Source organism: Lynx canadensis, chromosome A1, assembly GCF_007474595.2.
Source record: "Lynx canadensis isolate LIC74 chromosome A1, mLynCan4.pri.v2, whole genome shotgun sequence".
Taxonomy (NCBI): domain Eukaryota; kingdom Metazoa; phylum Chordata; class Mammalia; order Carnivora; family Felidae; genus Lynx; species Lynx canadensis.
Genome location: NC_044303.2, coordinates 24645000 through 24666648, shown reverse-complemented (window position 1 = coordinate 24666648; position 21649 = coordinate 24645000). Strand labels below are relative to the sequence as shown.

The following is a 21649-nucleotide window of genomic DNA, read 5'->3' as shown; positions in this document are numbered from 1 at the left end:
CAGGAAAAGGAAGCAGAAGTTTAAGGCAGAGTTTAAAAATACATTTAAATGGACAATCAGCAAAAGAAAAAGAAAGATTTCAGAGACAGAAGGTTGAAGCATTCACAGACAATCTTTACATAAAAGGAGATATTACTACGACAAGTGCATTTAACGTTTACCACGAAGTTGAAAAAGATGGCTAAATTTTTAGCAGATTGGATATACTAATAAACCTTTCTCACTCACTCGGGGGCGGGTGTTCTCCCCACCTGTGCTGACTTCGTATGATTGAAACCCCCCAAAGTTGCCAGATGCTCTGACATACGTCACAGCACTGACCTTGGACGGGATACAGCTGTTCTTTGATCACAGGCACAACCCTTGTATATGCTCAGCTTGCTAGTTCCAATGGTTATTATTCTAAAAAATGCAGGTTTTAGTGATGGGAAATCAGATACATTTATGGCTCAGATGAAGCAGCCTAATTTTGGATGAAAAGCTTGAAAATTCTGGCTGAAACAGGTGCAGAGCTTAACTGTTGGGACGAAAGGAAGCTAATGCTGCTGTCCGGCTCCAGTTAAACCCCTCTTTGGTTGGTGGTAGCTAGACTATTAACAACTAGTGAAAATTGTAGAGTTAGAAAATTAATCTTGCATGATTAGCTTAGGTCCTAAAGAATCCGGGACTTCCCATCTAGAAGCTTCAGTCTAACTGGCATCAGGCCTGACAGCCACTGAGTCCACAGCAGGGGGAAGCTGTCACTTAAAGAAATATAAACCTGGGTTGACTTTGGTGAGCATGTGACCTTTCCTCCAGCTCTTGGGAGAAAATTTCTTTAGCTTTTGAGAAGGCGGAGACCGAAATGTTTTTCTCATGCTGCACCCTAGCATCTCACACCGTTTACTACTAGGGAGTGCCTTATGATCTTCCTGACGTCTCCTTAAGCTCTTTCTACCTCAGCACATCCGTCTTCAATGTCAACAGCTGTCCTTCACCTTGACGTGGAACTTTTCACCAAGTTTTGAAACAGTGCATGCTTCCCTCAGCCTTTCCCCCTTTGGATCTCTGTTGTGGGACTGCCCGCCCTTCTACATGCCCTGGGGTAAATTCTCATTGCAGATGGTTTCCAGGATCATTAGCTTCTAAAAACCACTCTGGTTTCTGCAAATGAAAACCTTTCAAGAAATCCGCGAGTTGTTTTAGAGAGGCCGTAAGTCCGATGGTCAAAGATGGGGGCCATGGAGTCCCCATGACTGCCGGATCTGAATCCTGATCTCGTTCCCCAGCTATGCGAACTTGAACCATGTACCTAAATTCTCTTTAACCTCAGTCTCCTTATCTGTCAAATGAGAAAATAGTAATTTTTGTCTCAAAGGTTTATTGTGAGGATCAAATGAGCCAATGCGTGTATAAAGCAGGTAGAACGGTACCTGGCACGCACGAGATACCGTGTTTGGGATTCTTCGTGTAATTAGAAGAGTAATCCTCATTTTTTTTGGAAAGGCTTCTCATCTGATGCTCCCACTGATAACATGAGAAAGGCATCACAGTCCCACACATACCCTCCTCCTCGAAAAGCCGTCTCACCTCTCGCCCTTCCCTCCCTCTACTTGCTGACATTCTGGCTCCGGAGAGGCCCATCTCCCTTGGAGGCTGCTGCATCCAAGTCACTAGGACCTTGGACAGATGTGCGTGGGGCCCAGAGGGAGAGCGGCACAAGGACCCTGGAGAGGATCGAGCAGTTCCCAGGCCACCAGCCACCCTCTCACTAACCCGAGAGCTTCTGAAGTGACAGAAGGTAGCCTCCAGTCTTTGTCTTTTCTCCACTAACGCCCAATCCCCCTTCCCTGCACACGCCTCCTACCTTGATGTCTGTACTGAAGTTGCTGATTTTGTTGCAGCCTGCGTTTTCCAGGTGGTAATTAGCCCACCTCAGCAGGAGCTCCTCAGGGGAGAGTTTCATCAGGTCTTCCAGACTCTCCCCTTCTCTCAAAAGAGCAATCAGAGCTGAAGGACAAAAGCCGAAGAAAGATAAATCCAGGGGATAGCTGAGGGGAGCAGTTACAACTTTCCCTGGGCTCTTCCGGAAAGCCAACGTGGCAACGTTATTTCTCTGGGGTAAAGGTATTGATAAGCCTGTCCCACGGAATGAACGCTTTATGATCATTCCCTGAAAAGAAATGCAAGGTATTGAGAGCTTATCTATTGTCCTCATTTTTCAGGTGGGAAAGGCAAGTCGCCAGTGAATCTCGAAGCTGTGCCTGGGAGCACCAGGGCAGGGACGCAGAAATAACCAAGCGCCAACAGTTTTGCTTTGAAGAGATCGATTTTATAATAATGACAATTGTGGGGCGCCTGGCTGGCTCAGTCGGCTGAGCGTCCGACTTCGGCTCAGGTCACGATCTCGCGGTTCGTGAGTTCGAGCCCCGTGCGGGGCTCTGTGCTGACGGCTCGGAGCCTGGAGCCTGCTGCGGATTCTGTGTCTCCCTCTCTGTCTCTGATGCTGTGTGGGTGTGTGTGTGTGTGTGTGTCAAAAATAAGTAAACATTTAAAAAAATGTTTATAATAATGACAATTGTCCTCTCGCTATTCCCATAGGTGTTTTGTATTTCAAATGCTCGCTCGAATCATTATTAGTATCTCAAACAGTGTAATCAACTCCTTCCTCTATTTTTCCCTGCTGAATAAATAGGTTTTGCTCGGCTAGAAGGTCTAAGTGCAGTTGAGGTCATAATGTGCAAATCAATATTCTTTCTCGTGGGTTCTAAGTTTCCTATTTGCTTTTTCTACTCTATATCATGCTGAATATATTGGTTTAAAAATAGCAACCCAGGATTCTTCAGGGGTTATTACGATTTGGAGATAGAAATTAGAAAGTATATATAACTAAAGACTAGAATCTGGCTACAGATTTCATATTCTTGGGATCTGTACCAGAAAACTAAAAGGTAACCCTGTTTTTTGTATGATTCTTTTTTTTTTTTATTCAATTTGGGATCTCCTTTACTTCCAGGAGGATTATACTTCCCTATCCTTTTATTTTATTTTATGTTAATGTGAAATTTATCGTCAAATTGGTTTCCATCAACACCCAGTACTCATCCCAACAGGTGCCGTCCTCAATGCCCATCACCCACTTTCCCCTCCCTCCCACCCCCCATCAACCCTCAGTTTATTCTTATCACAATCTGCTGCTTCTGTCTAAACAACGGGGCTGTGATTGTTTAAATGAGAGAGGGTGCCGAAGCAGACAGGCTAAGACTGACAGCTACAATATTTAGCTGAGAACTCTGAAACCCTCAGTGCAATCCTCCACAGTCTTGGTTAAGAAATAGACCACGTTTCTCCTCATCTGGCGCTGTCACTGCAGTATATGAATGAGAATTGCTTCATAAAACACAAGTTAAAAGAAGTCGTCTATTTTGTTACAAAGTATTCTAAAGGCAAAGTGAACCCAGAAAAGCTCTTGAGGTTGGATCCCAGACAGCCAGACTGAGCTCTAGGTTCTAAACAAGCATTATTATTAGCCTGTGGTCTTAAAAAGCTTTTGCTCTGTCCTTTTAAAAAGCCTGGTCAGTGTGGACAGAAACTGTTACATTAATGCAACAGATTCAATATAACCATAGTTTTCAAAAACTGGGGATTCTGGGCTTGAGTATTCCTGACATCTTCCTCCTACAGCCTCCCGCACATGTATTAATAAAAAGCCACGCCATTAATAACATCTGTGGCTTAGTTCATACCTTCATTTCTGCTGAGTTCGATGTCCGCAAACAACCCAATCTTGATGACCTGCCACAGAAGTCCCAGGACCAGGTAAGGCTTCCCCTCCTTCAAGTCCTCAGCCCCGATGTTAACCACGTGGCATCCAATGGCTGAGGCAGAATTCAGAGCCAGGTTCAGATTCTCCTGAGGGAGGAAAGTTGTACAAATTTCAGTTTTGACTTTGCAGATGGCAAAACGGTCGACAACAATGTTTTGCTTCTGGAAAGTTCACAGGTCTAGAGGCCTGGTCTTTACTAGATTTTAGCATCGAAAAAAAGCAGTAACACCTGAAAGAGGAAATCTGGTAACCCAGGCACTGGGCTTATAAGCGGTGTCTGTTCAATCAAACCGGCTCCCTGAGTTGAAGGCCCACCCTGGGCCGGAGGAAACTAAAGAGTGTTCCATTTTTCTATTTTGCCCTGTGATGGAGCCTACCCACTCAACATCCCCACTGGGCCAGACAGAGAGGGGTACCTTTGAGGGTGGTCATTGTCTTGTCACTGGCTATCATTAATAGCACAAGTGTTGATGTAAATCAAGGTCATAAAAGAGAGTAACAAAACAGCTTTTTGACTTTCAGATTGGGTATTAAGGGAATGAAAAAGACACAAATCAAATTCCTGGGAAAGAGAGAGTGGTGTTCACTAAGACAATTTACTGAGTATCCATAATATCTAGGGACCTTAAGTACACATACACCTACACACACTCACACACACATGCACACATACATATATAGACCACCCGTTCTTAGAACTAGCAACAGCACACGTGATGTATCTCAAACACGGTTGGAATAGAATCAATGACATTTTCAGCCTAGAATCTATATCCTCTTCTTGGGTCCGCAACGGAGAAGATTTTGAGGTAGGGATGTACAGAAGTCGTTTTTATGACAAACTAAAAACGAAACACAAGCTACCGGTGACTTGGAACTATTGGGGGGTGGGGGGGACGTGGGGTTTTGCCTTGGTGGAGAGCTCAAATGATGAATAAAAACACCGTTTCTATTTATGGCCAAGATTAAAATTTAACCTCAAGGTTAAATTTAACAGTAAGCACGTTCATATATGGTTAATCATTGTTCTCACTTTGGTTACCCCTCGCATGTTAAAAGTACACGGCGTTGCTTACGCCAAACAGCATAATATATTATTCATGATTTAAGTAGTGAGACACGGTTCCAGAACGAGAGAATCACAATAATGTTAAAACGCTGGGACAGAACATAGAAATACGGCTTACTTAACCACTGGTTACTGTTCCAGTTAATTCGCAAATTGAAGGCATAAAACCAGGTTATATTTATCACACCAGTGGCCGTGGCCAATACCACCGGGAGGCTGCCAGAGCATTTCCCGTCTCTCAGCCCTTCAATTCTTAGAAAGGCTTATCTTTTCAGCTAAAATGCTGCATGTTTGGCATCAGCTCAAAGATAAACTGCTAGGGAAAGTCTGAGTTGAAACTTTAGCCAATGTGAATTGTATTCATAATTGCCAAAACAAACGACGCCCGGCCACTCCTGCTTATGTCCCACCAATGGTCCCCCTCCCCGGCCCCCCTGCTCTGTTAATGAAAGACAAAAACAAAATGTCTTTCTCTGTCCCACTAGTCATGACAAATCACCAGCCGCAAACCTGAGTTCTGGAATAATGGCCAAGCCCCCGGAAAAGGCTGACTCTGCAGTTCCGGGGCTCACGCATCCCAAACACAATCCTATAGAGTTTGGTAACGGAGAGAAGACATACCTGAATGGTGAAGGGGGTGAGTTTCTTTTTGTTGATTGTTCTTTCATCAATCGTGTCTGGCACTGAGAGGTTGATCATTTTACTGAGAAAGAAACAATTAAATTAAAGAAAGCTGGCTTCCGAATGACAGAGTCCAGTAATATTGAATTTGAATTCTAGCAATGTCAGAAGCAAATAAGACCATAATATAATTCATGTGACCCAGTGTTTAGATATCAAATCAGTTATGCGATTTTGACTAGATTCACACTATCTATGGGAAAGGTTAAAGTTCCTGAAATCATACTAATATACTGAGGCAGGCAATAAGGACCCCGCTTTATTCATGTACCTAACAAGCTGCAAAATCATCCTGGTTTCTTTAGCATATTAGGAAATTCTGGGTAGAAAGCCAAGGCAAAGTCACCAGGAGTGCTTTACTTTCTCAGCTGTGAAAATTGTCCCCACTATATAAATGACCATCTATACACTTCTGAGCTCATGTAATGTCGAAATTTCTATCTGACACTTGGTGGAACTCTATACTTTTAACTAAGTGGATGATAAAATGTTTTATACTCTGCTGTACCTGTTATACCCACTGTTGTATCAATGCTTGAGAAATTTCACCCAGTGAAGTGTCTAATATATTGATCAGACATCTGCAGTGAGCAGTTATTATTTATGAAAAACTGATTTGACTCATTTAGCATTCATTTAACAACTTCAGTGGAGCATAAAAAATACATTTCCTTAGGTCACCTCCACTTTATTTAAAGAAAGGAAGTTGAAAAAGCAAATCCAAAGGAACAACAACAAATTCAAAGAATTGTAAACTTGACCCTGGCTATTTGTGTCTAAAGAGAAATCAGCATTAACATTTTTTCCTAACAATTTTTATGCAACTGCCTTTTTTGGGGTGGCCTTTAAAGATGTATTTCCATAACTTTGTCCTGTGTGTGTGTGTGTGTGTGTGTGTGTGTTTCCATATATTTAAATAAAAGATACTTTACTGCGATTCAGGCAAAACCAACCCCTAAATTATTATCTGAAAAATCTGAAGCTGTTGGTGAACTAGAAGCCTTAGGAAATGGTAGGAGGGAGGGGTGGTTCAGAAAGTATAAGGTAACCTTGCTCTTGAAAAGCGTATGGTCCAATTATAGAGACAAAATATATCGATATGAAAAGTTACCCAACAGTCCAAAAGAAGAACATTATGATGGCTCCCAAAGTACCACGAATATGCGCTTTAAGAATCCAGTGAAGGGAGAGACCACCGGAGGACTGGAATAGACCAAAAACTGTCATGGTAAATGGATTTCCATAGGAGGAGATGGTGGGAAGGGCATTCTTTTTTTTTTTTTAGAGTATGTTTATTTTGAGGTAGAGTGTGTGTGAATAGCGAAGGGACAGAGACAGACAGAATCCCAAGCCGACTCTGCACTGTCAGCACAGAGCCCGACGTGGGGCTTGATCTCACGAACCATGAGATCGTGACCTAAGCCAAAACCAAGAGTCAGATGCTTAACCAACTGAGACACCAAGGCACCCCCATGGAAAGGCATTCTTAAAAAGGAGAATAAAAGGCAAAGCCAGTTACAGTTATGAGCAGACGTGTACGGGGAAGAGTAAGTATGGTTGCTGATGTAGCCATTCCCGCAGCCATTCACTCAGTGTCCCACGCTGGGTCCCTGAGTCATGGGGGTCTTGGGAGGTAAAGCTAGCAGGAGACTGAGGGAAGATGATGGGGTGCTTTGTGGGCCAACCAAAGGAATTAGGATTTGCTCTTGCCTACGTTGTTTACGTCTTTTTTTTTTTGGCAGTTGAAATTTTTAAAAATGAAATCTCATGGTGAACTCTAATAAATAAAATACCACTCTAATAAATAAAATACCAAAAGCAGAATTGCTCTGCCCAGAGCAGGGAAGAGGGGGTTTTAAATCTTGCCCATCCATCCTTCCCTTCAACTCCTGAGCTCACCTGGGATTGGCTATTCCAAGCCCTTTCTTTCATTAATACCGTGTCTTACAATGGCATTAGAAGCTGCTAAAGCAAGAGCTATAGAAGTATTTCAAAGACACCATGAGGACCAATTGCTGTAGAGGCCTTCCGCAAGCAGAATGCATTCCTCTTTTTCCAGGTGTCCTCAGCATTTGAAATGCATGTTGGTACGTACCACTCAAAAGTCTCTGCACAAGGACTGGCACTGGGTTGCCTCAATCATCACGCTGCTATTCTGAATCTAGGTGCTTTCAGATGAAGCCAAGTGGCATATGTTCCAAAAGTAATTGCTTTTGACCTTGTATTATTGTATCTCCACCTGCGTTTGTTTGTCTGTATACTGTGCATCCCTCCCCTCCAACCAAGCAACAGCAGCTTTACGTGTCTCATTATAAGTTGCTTGTGAAATTAGTTTGCTTTCCAGGACCTGCCAAGTGCAAGTGCAGAAAGCATTTCAAGTCCCGCTGAGCGCCAAAGGACGCTGGCCTAGGATAAAGACAATGAACTGCTGGTATTCCAGAAAATTCCAGGAAGGTCTTAGAAACCAAGAAGGAAGAGTTATTTACCAAAGGACAATGCCATCTCCCACGGCACTGAAGAGATCATTTGTGTTTGGATTCATTGGGATAACATGTCGACAGTCGGGGTCATTTTCCAGGGCTTTGTTTATCCAGTTGACAAAGGCAAACTTCTCTTCCTCTGCAAGTAAATGATAAAAATGGCTTATTTGCAAAGTGAAAATCTGACATAAAATTATGTACATGGATCTCAGATTGCCATGCCCAGGAGAGCCATTGAGATGCTCTCTGGTCCCTTATCCTATCATCTTACGTTTATTGACATTGAAAAATCTCAGTGACTTGGGGACCAGGCACAGGACCTCTATTCACTCCAAGTCATTAAACATATGGCAAGCAGATTTAATAATATCTAATTATTATATATTAGATATAATAGATATATAATATGTAACTATATTTGTAAATGTTAGAGATATATTTTATTTATATTTAGATACAATTTAAATATGAATGTGATCTAATGCTTACAGGATAAAACTCAGCGGCTGCCTTCAGCCCAGCCAATTTAAATGTGAGATGATCACAGATAATCCCTACAAAATCTTTGAGCTCCTGTATATGGTTGTTATGAAATAAAATCCCGTGTGATATAATCTTTCTTTCTTATCAATAAAGCTGCCAGAAGTTCATTTCAGAAGTTTTTTGTTTTTTTTTTTAATTTTTTTAATGTTTGTTTTTAACAGAGAGAGAGCAGAGCATGAGCGGGGGAGGGGCAGAGAGAGAGAGGGAGACACGGAATCCGAAGCAGGCTCCGGGCTCTGAGCCGTCAGTCAGCACAGAGCCTGATGCGGGGCTCGAACTCATGCTGTGAGATCATGACCTGAGCCGAAGTTGGACCCTCAACCGACTGAGCCACCCAGGCGCCCCTCATTTCAGAAGTTTTAATGAAACCTCACGCTATGCCTTACAGCCCAGTACGGTGTTTCCCACATTGTGGGTCACTGAAAACACAGAAGAATCCCGAGTCACCAAAGTTCGAGTCTTCATTGTCTTGAATATTCATAATGCATATTTATACGATTTCTGTATTTAAAAGTAAAAGGTTAAACACTGCCTTCACGATCACAAATGGTACTTAACCATGAACTTATCTTTAAGATCCACTAACGTGTTAAAGAACTCAGTTTGGGATTCGTTGGATTACTGTACCGTTTGAATTTTTAAGAGTTCCCTGGGGCGCCTGGGTGGCGCAGTCGGTTAGACGTCCGACTTCAGCCCAGGTCACGATCTCGCGGTCTGGGAGTTCCAGCCCCGCGTCGGGCTCTGGGCTGATGGCTCAGAGCCTGGAGCCTGTTTCCGATTCTGTGTCTCCCTCTCTCTCTGCCCCTCCCCCGTTCATGCTCTGTCTCTCTCTGTCCCAAAAATGAATAAACGTTGAAAAAAAAATTTAAAAAAAAAAAAATTAAAAAAAAAAATAGTTCCCATTAGGGCTGTTGGATGGCAGCCCGTAAAATAAATACACAGCTTCCTTCCAAATCGGTAAAAACATAATATTCTTGACCCATCAGTAGGCATTGAGAATAATCATGAAGTGTGGAGGAGATAAAAGCCTGAATGGTTCATTTTATCCAAAAGATTTATAAAGGAATTCTGGCAGCCTCAATGTATTATTTATTTACTTCTTTATTTATTTAATTTTTTAAATTCACATCCAAATTAGCATATAGTGCGACAACGATTTCAGGAGTAGATTCCTTAGTGCCCCTTCCCCATTTAGCCCAGCCCCCCTCCCACAGCCCCTCCAGTAACCCTCTGTTTGTTCTCCATGTTTATGACTCTGTGACATTTTGTCCCCCTCCCTGTTTTTATATTATTTTTGTTTCCCTTCCCTTACGTTCATCTGTTTTGTCTCTTAAAGTCCTCGTATGAGTGAAGTCATGTGACATTTGTCTTTCTCTGACTAATTTCATTTAGCATAATTCCCTCCAGCCTCAATGTATTTTTCTTTCAATATATGAAGTTTATTGTCAAATTGGTTTCCATTCAATGTATTTTTTAAATGCTGTTGAGATGACTTGGTATTGGACTCTACCTAGAACTAGGATTGCTCCTCCTCCATCACGTCCCTGGAATTAGCTCGCCAACCACAGGGAAACAGGCAGTAGTCAATACACTCGCGTTGGCTTCTGTGTCGGTTTGCACCCCTTAGGTTTAACACCGAGTTTAGAATGTGGAGCCCCAGAAGGCACGGATCCTTTCCGTATGGCTCCCTCTCCCGCTACCCCCCAGTCTCTCCTCGTGCCAGCACCCTCCCCACTTCCGCCGGGACAGCGCACCGGAATACGAGTGCTGGGTGCCGACGCTGGACTGCTCCGAAGTACCACCGATCGCACAGATGCCTTCCTTCTTATTGATCGCCTTCCTAAAGGTCTTGGCAACCTCTGTGCTTTTCAGGCCGTGGAAAACCTGCAAAAATGGAATGTATCTTTAGAAACCCAATCTGTGATCAAGAGAATCCCAAAGGGAAGAATATGTAATAGTGAGGCGGGGAGGGTGGGAATCCATTTCTGGACATTTGTCAGGTTGAGGCCCCAAGCTTCAAACGCATCTCCGTGCGTCCTGCCTCATACCCACCTTGATAAACTCGTCAAAGCTGATCCTCCCATCCTGGTCCAGATCACCTGTTGCCATCAGGTTTTCTGTAATTTCTCTCACTTTGTACCCAGGCAGAGGCAGGCAAGCAGCCTTGAACAAATCATTCAACTCATTGCAGCTGATGTACCCATTGCCATCGGTATCTGCAAGGCAAGAGAGGACTTGAAGTTTCAGGGCGGTTCAGGAAACAGGATAAAGAGGTGGGGGAAGGCGAGACGGGAGGTGAGTGGGCTGGAGGGGCAATCATTCGGGGGTCGCAGCCTGACCCCATGCGAGAGTCAGAGTCTCGCAAGAGGCCTGTTTCTACCGGGGAGGGGCATTAGCGTCACTTCCAACATCCACGCGTCATAACGTCACAGCAGAGGTTCTGGCAACAGAATCTGAAGAGACTGTTACAGAAAGAGACGGGAAAATACATCACAAGCTTAGAGATACAAAGCCAGAGTATGGAATAGCAGAAAAACAAAGGAAACCAAGGAAATCAGACCAGATAAGAATATGAGAAAAGCGGCAGGGGTGAGAGGGTCCATATTCCATGTTTTGATAGAGAAAGAAGCCACCTTCCTAAAGCAGATGTTTCAAAATTAAGTTCCCTCAGCTCCTCTAACCAATACCGCTGTATTCCTTTCACTTCCGCTATTTGGCTCATGTTACCGATTCACTGAATCTGTCCTTAAGCCACTCAGCAAAGAGGAGAACCATGTGACTTGAGCGGCAGGCCTGCTCACCAACTTTGGCAAAAGCTTCTCTGAGCTCCATCATTTCTTCATCGGACACTGATCCTCTGGCCATTTTTATTGCTTTCGGCAACAGATCTGAGGAAGGAGAAGAACATAAGGAATGACTTCTGTGCGTCTTAATTCTTGAAGTACCACAGTAAGCAGCAATTTCCATTTATCAAATGAAGACAATATCCCTCCGTATCCCTCCCGATTTATACATATCTTCCCCATATGTAAGAAATGACCTCATTCTTAACCGTCCACGTGGCCTCCAATTGGCCCTCACCACTCCCTCCTCTCCCTGGGTCTACAGACTGTTCCACATCAGGAGCCGGAGCTGATTCCCTCCCCTTGAACCTGGGCTGACCCTGTGTCTGCTCTGACCATTGAGGAGGCAGCAGGAGCCATGTCTGGGACTGGAACCTTCTGGCTCCTTCCTTTGGGAATGCTCAGTCTCAGGATATTCCCTCTTGGAAACCAAGTGCCATGCTCTGACATGTCCAACCCGCATGAAGAAGCCAACGAAGGACCGGGTACTCTGCTCACCTGTCCCTGCTGGGCTCCCAGCTGACAGCTAGCCTCAACCGCCAGGCACCAGAAATTCTACACGCGGATCTTTTACAATTACACACGGAGTAGGCCACTTTGGACATTCCAGCTAATTTGAGACCCTAGATGTCCACGGTCCCCCGTCAAATCACACAAAACAGAAAAACCACCCAGCTGTGCCCAATGAACAGAATCGAGAGATGCGGTAAAATGACTGTTGTGGTAAATCGCTAAGTCTTGGAGTCGTGTGCTGCATGGAAATATACAACTATAACACTTAACTTTTACATAAATGCCTTTTTTAGAGATGATGTCATGTTCACATTTACAATTGGTATGTTTGGCCAAGCCAACAGGTAACTTTTATCACTTCAACGGGAGTTTTCAAAGTTCTCTCAATATTGAGGGAAAGGGGAAGGGAACCTGACCCTCTAATAATTCATATGTGGGAATCTCAGGGACTTTCTAGGTGTTCTTGTTTTCGGAAAGGCTAGTCTTGCTGGGAAACTTAAATGCCAGAGCTGGAGTTAATTTCCCCTTCCCTGTGCTTTATTGCTGCCCTCTAGTGGGTAGAAAGAGAATGACACAGAAAACGGATTATATTCTCCATGCCCCTAGCTCATCCACACCAGAATATTTCAAATTGCAGTTCCACTAAAGCTTGCTGCATTTCCTGCTGGTGAAGGGATAAGCAGGGTGGGAGTGCGGATGATGGGGTATTTTTACATGTAATTATAATTTGAGCATTTCAGTGAAGTTACTGATGTTTTGCAAATATGTTACATCTGTGAAATGTCTGGGTGGCTCAGTCAGTTAAGCGTCTGACTCTTGATTTCAGCTCAGGTCATGATCTCATGGTTCATGGGACTGAGCCCCACATCCGGCTCTGCCATGGACAGCGTGGAGCCTGCTTGCGATTCTCTGTCTCCCTCTCTCCCTGCCCCTGCCCTGCTCTCTCTCTCTCTCTCTCTCTCTCTCAAAAATAAACAAACATTTAAAAAACATATTTCACATTTGTTACAGGATATTACTTTAAATGAATTTCCTTTTCTATGTTTTCACAGCATTTTATAGTGCTATACTTGTTCTCGGTGCCAACCAATCAACAACCACATAAAAAGGGAAGCAAGCTTAACACTTAGATCTATAGTTCAAAAATGCCTTACGCTCAATTTGGCTTATCCACCAACTTACTCTTTTGTTATGTACACATATTGGTGGCGTCAAACTTTGGTTTCCCCCCAAATCCTTTGTTAACAGAAGCTTTACATGTAAGTTGAAACAAACAAGACAAAATAACAACTCTGAGAGGCGTTGGCTGAAGAAACTCAAATGCTCCCCTGCCTCTACTCTCCCACTTCCTGTGAGCTTATGTACCAGTAGGAACTCCAGGGAGCAGGATTTGAAAGTCAAAGGCTTAGAGGTGCCTGGGTGGCTCAGTCGATCAATCATCCGACTGAGGCTCAGGTCATGATCTCCAGGTCCGTGAGTTCAAGTCCCACGTTGGGCTCTGGGCTGACAACTCAGGGCCTGGAGCCTGCTTCAGATTTGTGTCTCCCTCTCTCTCTGTCCCTCCCTTGATTATGCACACGCTCTCTCGCTCTCTCTCTCTTAAAAATAAACATTAAAAAAAGAAACTCAGAGAATTAGATACTGTTGCTATTTCAATTCCTCTAAAGATATGTTTTATTATCAATAATAATTTTATTAGTAACCTCATGTATCTAAAAAGGTTCACTGGGGGGCGCCTGGGTGGCGCAGTCGGTTAAGCGTCCGACTTCAGCCAGGTCACGATCTCACGGTCCGGGAGTTCAAGCCCCGCGTCGGGCTCTGGGCTGATGGCTCAGAGCCTGGAGCCTGTTTCCGATTCTGTGTCTCCCTCTCTCTCTGCCCCTCCCCCATTCATACTCTGTCTCTCTCTGTCCCAAAAATAAATAAACGTTGAAAAAAAATAAAAATAAAAAAAAATCTTTAAAAAGGTTCACTGGGTTCTCTGAAGGAAGGGAAAACTGCACAGAACTTAACTGTATAAGCAAATATTTACACAACACAATAACCCTCAGGGACAGGCAATGGCTATCTGACTTTCTTGCCTTCCTCACTCCTCTCCTTTCCTTTTTTTCTCGCCTCTCTCTGTCTCCCTCCCTTTTTTAAAAATTTTTTTCTTCCTTTCCTTCCATCCACTCATCCTCCCTTCCTCCCATCCTTCCTTCCTTCTTCCTCCCTCACCAAGCCTTGTTCCAAAAACAATTTGAGCCAGCTTACAAAGTTACACCCAAGCGTAAGAATTAAATGAATGAAGTCATGTAATTGTTAAGGAGGAGAGCCACGCCTAGGTAAGACAAGATAATGGCAGGGGGGCTTTAATCCTTCAAGTCCACAGTTAAGACTGCGTATTTTGCTAGAAGCAGGCTGAAAGTCTAGTTCCAAGTTCTCTAGAAGCGAATGCAAAAAGGGAAATGTCATCAGTTACATACTTCACTCCATCTCTAAGAGCCAAACAAATCAATGTTTTTTTAGGACCACAGAACTGAGGTCTCATAGCAATACCTTCACCCAGGAGAGGACACTTGTGAGGTGCAGTAAACACTAGCTTCGTGTTTATTATAATGTCCCTCAATGAAATCTGATGGCATAAATATAGATATATATTCCCATTTTGTAGAAGAGGAAACAGAAGCTCAGAGAAGTTAGGACACATATCTCAGATCACACAGCCAGGGAGAGGAGTAGCCAGGATTCCAATTCTCAGTCTTTTCTCTTCCCTCATGCTGTCTACTCAGGTTCAATGCCTCCACACTTCTGCTAGACATTCAGTTTGTCCACCCATACGCTCAACCAGCAATTATTAACCATCTAATATGTATACTCCATGGGAGATTTTAAAAAATTCGTAACACAGAGAGCCTATCTAGGTATTCTAGCTTAGGAAGATTTTGCTTTCACGTGTGAGGGAGGCAAAGCTTCTGTGCTAAGAAATTCGTACATAACTTTGTACCCTTTTCTAAATCCTTGTGAGTAATTTGGCCTAGATTTCCTTTATGCCTTTACAAATATTCCATATACACATCAGGAGAAGGTTCTCCATCACATTTCCACAAGATCTTTGATAAAATCCAAGGGGCTTTAGACCTAGAGGTGGCTGGCCTTTCTTGTTCTTAGGTGTCTTAATTCACACGTCTTGGTTCATGGATGCTCATGGGGTTATGAGATAAATTCATTCATTTACCAGTATTTTCTAAATGCCTGCTACAAGCCAGGTGCTGTTCTCATTTCAGGTGAGGCATGTCTACACTGCCCCAGTTACCCGAAAAGCAGGGAACAATGTTAAAGGTAGAAGCTTGAACGGGATCTCTGAGTCTGAACTTAACCCCATCCTTTGACATAAGCGTTTCAGACCGTCGAGCACTGTAAGGGGCTAGGGAGAAACACAAGTGAAGGCAAAAATGAGACTGCGTCTTAAGGGTCAAGAGCAGGGCCAAAGAAGCAACAAAAGAGTCACTGTATTAGATGAGAAAGCAAATCTCAAGACCACGGTGCAATGGAAAAGCTGAGAAAATGAATGGCATGGCCTGTTCAAATTAAAGACCGAGAAGGGGTGGGAGAAGCGTTATTTTAAAACCATGTGGTTTTTAAGCACCATTGCAAGTAGGTCAAGATGAAAAACCTGGGCATCTGGATAACTGTATTTTTTCAAAGAGATTTATAAACGGGGAAGATCAACTTAGAGAAGCCGTAGAGTGAGACAGCCCTCACATTTTAAGGTTCCCAAACCCCTGAGTGGTTTGCGAGCCAGAGGAAAATTCCTTTAAAAGGTGCATTGGAGAAGCAACAGTCAACAGCCCGAGTTACTATGATGCTGCCTTGTGTGGGGGCCCCAACACAAATACACACCTGGAGAGGGTCTCTTGTTCTGCCAAAATGGGCAGTAAGTCTTGGAGACACAAGCCAACTCGTAGAGGCAGGAGGAACTTAAGGAATAATTCATTACAACTCCTACGTTCTCGAGATCAGAACACTAGAGTTTCAATGAGATTAAAGGCCATGTCTCTGTCCAAGTTCTAGAGTTCTAAATGTAGTTGCTGGTGAGCAGAGCGAGAGAAGGATGAAGGGACCATCAACAGGGCCTATTAAGGTCCATAGCTGAGAGGAGACCCTTTAACTAATTGAACTGAACGTGCAAATGGCACCATGTTCACAAAGCAGAGGAGCAGGAAGAGGAGGTCATTAACACCATGCAGATCAGACCATTTCAAAGAAGGGGTTAGAATCAAATCTGAGGTACTTTACACAGTCTATTGATGCGTTTGCCTGGAAAAAATATACCCACTTCGTGCCCACTTGAAGGCACGGGTGGTATTAACGTTAGTCAGATTCATAAGGATAGTAAGTTAGGGTTTCAGTTTGCAAATTGCTGGCCCCACACTGGCCACAGTCCCCAGAGAGGTCGCTGCAGGAATGGGATGTACTGAGGCATTTAGAGCCTGAAACGAGGGTTTGAGGAAAACACGTTCCTTCCAGTTTCCACTCTACTGCTCCTGCGTTAAGTGGGGCCCCCCTTTCGTTGTTTCCAGTTTTATTGGGAAATACTTGACATAACATCACTGTGTGAGTTTCAGGTGCGCAGCATGACGGTTTGATTGACATGTGATCAGAATAGGTTCAGCTAACAGCCATTTTCTCATCCAGACGCAATAAAAAGCAAAGAAAGAGGAAAGAACACAGGGGGAAATTTTTTCTCCTTGGGAGGACCACTCTTAGGATTTACTGGCAACGATTCTCCTATATACCATACAGAAGGGCTAACTGCAGCCATAGGGTCGTATATCACATCCCTAGGACTTACTGATCTTCCAGCTGGAAGTTTGTATCTTTTGACCACCTTCCTTCAATTCCTCCTCCCCCACCACCTGCCTCTGGTAACCACAAGTCTGATCTCTTCTTCCATAAGCTTAGTTCTAGTTGTATGTATGTATGTATTTTAAGATTCCACAAAAAGTGAGATCAGGCAGCATTTACCTTTCGCTGTCTGACCTCTTTCACTTAGCATCATGCCTTCAAGGTCCATCCACATTGTCACAAATGGTAGGATTTCCTCCTTTCTATGGCTGAATGATATTCCATTGTATATACATCACAACTTCTTTCTCCCTTATTAATGACAGCATCATCTAACTATGCCCTCCCAGGAACCATTTTAAGGTATCTCGCAAATCAGGGGTGAATTATGGAATCCTGTTTTAGAATCACTGCCCAGATCATAAATCTAAGAGTACGGACTCCCACCATTCATCTAAGTCACATCCGGCTGCCAGTTTTTCTGTGAGCACTTAAATGTATTAAATCAATAGCTCTAAAATTCCAAGACGTTTGGCCAAAGAAAGTACCGGTTGTTCACTTTTATAAGATTATTTCCAAAGTCCTAAGAACGCCAAATAACCCCCAAAGTTGCAGAAGCCACAAAACCTGCTCATTTCTTTAGGTCAATGAGTTTTGAGTCTCTGCTTAGAGGAGGCTGGTACTTCCCAGATCGGCAGTGAAAGAGAACTTCTGATAATGACTACTTAAGAATAAAAGCACCTAAACTCAAGTTCCCTAAAGTCTGAATACAGAAACTATTTGTGGGAGTGCTGGTCAGTATTTCGGTTTGATATACTGATGCCCAGTTATATAACTGCCAGGATCAGGGAGGCATCTGTGACCCGGCATCACATTGCCAAGGGACTCTTTTTGAATGTGTCCTACTTTTCCTGCAACTTGACACAGTGGGTAAAATAAAACTGGAAACTCAGGACCCAGATTCCTAGCTTTGCCTCAATAATTTCAGGACAGCGCCAGGTGAAAGCTGTACAAATTCCGAATACGTGAACGAACAGTTAATAATCCAAAACAACGCGTAATCGAGAACGTCACTCATGTTGCAATCTTTAGTGCTAGACTACGCTCACTGAAGAGGAACATAAAACACCTAAGACTCTGAAGCAAAATAACATACCCATAAGTTTTTAAGAAGCCATCATGATAAGCTTCTACGAGACAAAGAAGCAGCTTTGCTTCACACAACTCTGTCCCCTTCATGTTACAAAGTAGGGGATGTAACCACCAGTAATTTACTGTAAGTTCTCAGGACCATTTTCGGGACGTTCCAAAGCTTAACGTAAAGGATGATTCTGAAAATGTGGTTTAACAATGACTTTGTTTTTCAGAAGCCAAATAATTATAAACAGCCTCAAATACAGAGGACCATTTAGAGGAACTCTTATGAATTCTTTTTGTCAAGTCAAAATCTCCTTTAGATCGTCTTTTTTTCCTCTCTCTCTCTCTCTCTCTCTCTCTCTCTCTCTCCCTGCAGATACACTGATTTGCCCAAGGGCCGTCCCAGAGCACAGAACTGGGAACTCTACCACCTCTGCCCCCACGGTGCAGGAGTGGGTCAGGGGCACCGACCCGGTGGCTCTCTTCTCTAGCTCTCTCTCTCGGGTGGCCCGTGAACTCTCATGGGAAGCTGGCAGGCCAGGTCACTCTAACCCTGGTGAACGTGATGTTCTGGGGGCCTTTGTCGTCTGATCACAGTTGAGGGGCTTTGGAAGCTGTATATAACACAGCACACAGAGCGCAGCTCAGTTACCAACCAAGGAGTGCCCATCTCCCCACTTCCCCATGCTGCCTTGCTTCTCCCCACTTCCTTCCTCCCCCAACACCCCGCCCCCACGCTGCCTTGCTTCTCTACCGAGCTGCTCACGGCCACGAAGGGTGTGACACAGTGGGTGCCCGGGTGGCTAGGTTGGTTAAACTTCTGACTCCTGATTTTGGCTCCGGTCATGATCTCATGGTTCATGGGATCAAGCCCCGCACGGGGCTCTGCGCTAATGGGGGGATTCTCTCTGCCCCTCCCTACTTGTATTCTCTCGAAAAGAAAAGAAAAGAAAAGAAAAGAGAAGAGAAGGAAGGATGTGACACAGAACAAAACTCTTGCAAGCAAAGGGGATGCTCTAAGTGGGGGCTGGGGAGGCCCTCATTGCCTTGTCATCCCTCCCCTTCCCCAGGGTATATATAGACAGTGACTCTCCTGGTGTTAACATCTTGAAAATCCCTTCATTCCACATTCTACCACAAGGACTTTAAGATCCAGACCCTTCCTTACTGAAAGTTCAGGGTATCCTTGGGTTTTGTTTTTCAAAAAGCTGAATATTATTTTGGACTGATAGATCACCCACTCTTCAGTTCAGTTACCTCAATATCAGACATCATTCATTCCTCGTTTGTTCATTCGTCCATACTTTCTCCTCACCTACTAGTCTGTGTGCAAAGCACTGCTCTGCTTGCTGGGCTATAAGCGAGGGGGTCACAAAGCCTCGGGCTCTATGAAGCCCACAGTTACATGTCAGGTTTCAAATGTGACACAGAGACCATTGCTCACTTCTTGCAAAATGGTGAAATACGATGAGAAAAGCTCTGAAGATCAAAAATGGACAAGTGAAACAGGACCGCAAGGGGGGAAAAGAAGATAAGAGTAAGAAATTGGGGCGCCTGGGTGGCGCAGTCGGTTAAGCGTCCGACTTCAGCCAGGTCACGATCTCGCGGTCCGGGAGTTCGAGCCCCGCGTCAGGCTCTGGGCTGATGGCTCAGAGACTGGAGCCTGTTTCCGATTCTGTGTCTCCCTCTCTCTCTGCCCCTCCCCCGTTCATGCTCTGTCTCTCTCTGTCCCCAAAATAAATAAACGTTGGAAAAAAAAAAAATTAAAAAAAAAAAAAAAGAAAAAGAAATTAACGCAGAAACTTACCAAAACATACAAAGAGCAAACACCTTCACCAGCCATAAAATAAAGAGACCCAGATAATTTACACACTTGTACATCTCCAAGGAAACCACAACCAAAAACCTGGCAGAGACGGGAAGGAAATGTGGAGCGTGGGCTTGGGAGACCTAGGTTACTGCCCGTCCGTGTGATATCAGGCTCTGTTTGGCCTCCCTGGGCCTCCGTTTCCTCATCTGTAAGTTGAGAAACGGAATCCCTTCCGTGTGAAAAGTTCCCAAAGTCTACTCTCTGGCTGGTAAGCGTCTGCACCAGTTAGGGCCCGGAGAAGGTGTGCTTCAAAGGAGCCTAGAAATAGGGGCAGGGGTGATCAGGAGCTGGGGCCATCACCCTGCTGGGTCCCACTCTGCCCCTCCCGGCTCCTGCTCTTACCTCAGCGGCGAGGAGAGCTCTGGCCTCATGCATTGCCCTCACTGAGCAAGGCAGATGCCCACTGCTCGGCCGCTCAGCGCAGGGCAGGGCAGTTGGCGAGCTGCACGTGGGATCTCCTTTCTGACATGCCACCGTGTACAGCTCAAGGCACGCCGATCCAGTTCCCTCCCAGTTTCTAGGCAAGACGGTAGGCAAACTGTCCCAGAAAGAGAGCCATCTACTATTTTCTTAAAAATATCCGAATCGGGAAACCCTACAACCTCTCCGATGTCTCAAATCGCTACCCTGTAACCTAAATCTTTTCTGATACGATGAAAGCTTTCTCTCTCTCTCTCTCTCTCTCTCTCTCTCTCAGGCTATTCTCAGGGGGGAATTAGAGAAGCTGCTCAATTCATAAAGATTCTGTCACCTGCCTTTAACGACTGCCACCAGGCCTTTCAAAACAAGTCTTTTAACCTGCTTCTGGGGGCTTGTCGTCCAAGTCTTTAACAGTTTTCTTTGCTATGGTCTGGGTCCAAGCCCACTTTCTTAAGTGACAGAAGGATAACAGAGACACAGAAGGTGGCGGTGAAGGGACCGCAGAGATGACCTATCTGGCCATGTTCCTCCCGCCGCAGAGGAGAGAAATGACACCCAAGTTAAAGGATGCTCCCTGGCCCCACCCTGCCAGCCACCAGCGGGTCTCTGCCTAGGGTGGCACAGCCCGGGGGCTGGGCCTCCAAGCTGTCTTATAAACCCTGCTGGCCACTGTGATGCCTGGCGGTGGGGTCTCCAGATAACTACGTGCCTGACTCTGAGAGGACAGGAAAGGAACTGTGGAGACAGCAGTGGCCGAAAGGAGGGTAAAACCGGCCAGGATGCTCTAAGCCAGTGAACCAGGAGCACAGAGGAAATAGCAAGGAACGGGTGCTGGGGTTCACCTGGATGTAATCTGCATATCACCATCTGGACTATGAAAACCCTCTGGGAACTCTAAATATCTGCTACTAAACAAATGTATACATCTGTGCATGTCTTGATTTCCTTATTTTGAGAGAGTCAGAGACGGCGTGAGCGGGGCAGGGGGCAGAGACAGAGGAAAAGAGAGGGAAAATCCCAAGCAGGCTCCACGCTGCCAGTGCAGAGTCCAACGGGCGGCTCGATCCCACGAACCGGGAGATCGTGACCTGAGCCGAAACCAAGAGTCGAACGCTTAACTGACTGAGCCACCCGGGTGCCCCCACATTTCCTCTTTCGGTAAATATCTGCCGAATACCTACTATATGCCAGGTCCTGGGCTAGATGCTGGCAACACAAAGGTAAGATGTGGCCGTGGCCTGGTTCGTAGGGAAGAGAGACACCAGTCACTAGAATACAGGGGGCAATTTAGAGCCAGAGGAAGCGGGGAAATGGCTCTCTCCCGGAGAGCCAGGCACGGCCCCACAGGAAGTGACAGGTGACCTGGGATTCCACAGAAGAGAAAATGCTTAGAGTTCAGTCAGTCTTTTTTCTTATTCATGCCGGATGATTAATCCATATTCTCTCCAGAGAATATGCTCT

At 44.7% G+C, this 21649-nt stretch overlaps 1 protein-coding gene and 1 long non-coding RNA gene across 3 annotated transcripts in view; one reads left to right on the top strand and one right to left on the bottom strand.

Moving 5' to 3' along the window:
- Positions 1–21649, bottom strand: part of LCP1 (lymphocyte cytosolic protein 1) — an 83333-nt gene that overhangs the window by 21328 nt on the left and 40356 nt on the right. For both annotated transcript variants that reach the window (XM_030310927.2, XM_030310934.1), the window contains 7 exons: positions 11380–11466; positions 10631–10794; positions 10333–10462; positions 8042–8174; positions 5496–5577; positions 3726–3891; positions 1847–1989 (listed from right to left, as the gene is read on the bottom strand). In XM_030310927.2, coding sequence (XP_030166787.1) covers positions 1847–1989; positions 3726–3891; positions 5496–5577; positions 8042–8174; positions 10333–10462; positions 10631–10794; positions 11380–11443 — 882 coding nt within the window. In that variant the 5' untranslated portion in view covers positions 11444–11466. The remainder of the gene's footprint in view (positions 1–1846; positions 1990–3725; positions 3892–5495; positions 5578–8041; positions 8175–10332; positions 10463–10630; positions 10795–11379; positions 11467–21649) is intronic.
- LOC115510771 lies at positions 4840–21457 on the top strand. The gene is made up of 3 exons (XR_003967830.1): positions 4840–4927; positions 5201–5205; positions 21447–21457. It is a non-coding gene; the product is annotated as an uncharacterized LOC115510771 (long non-coding RNA).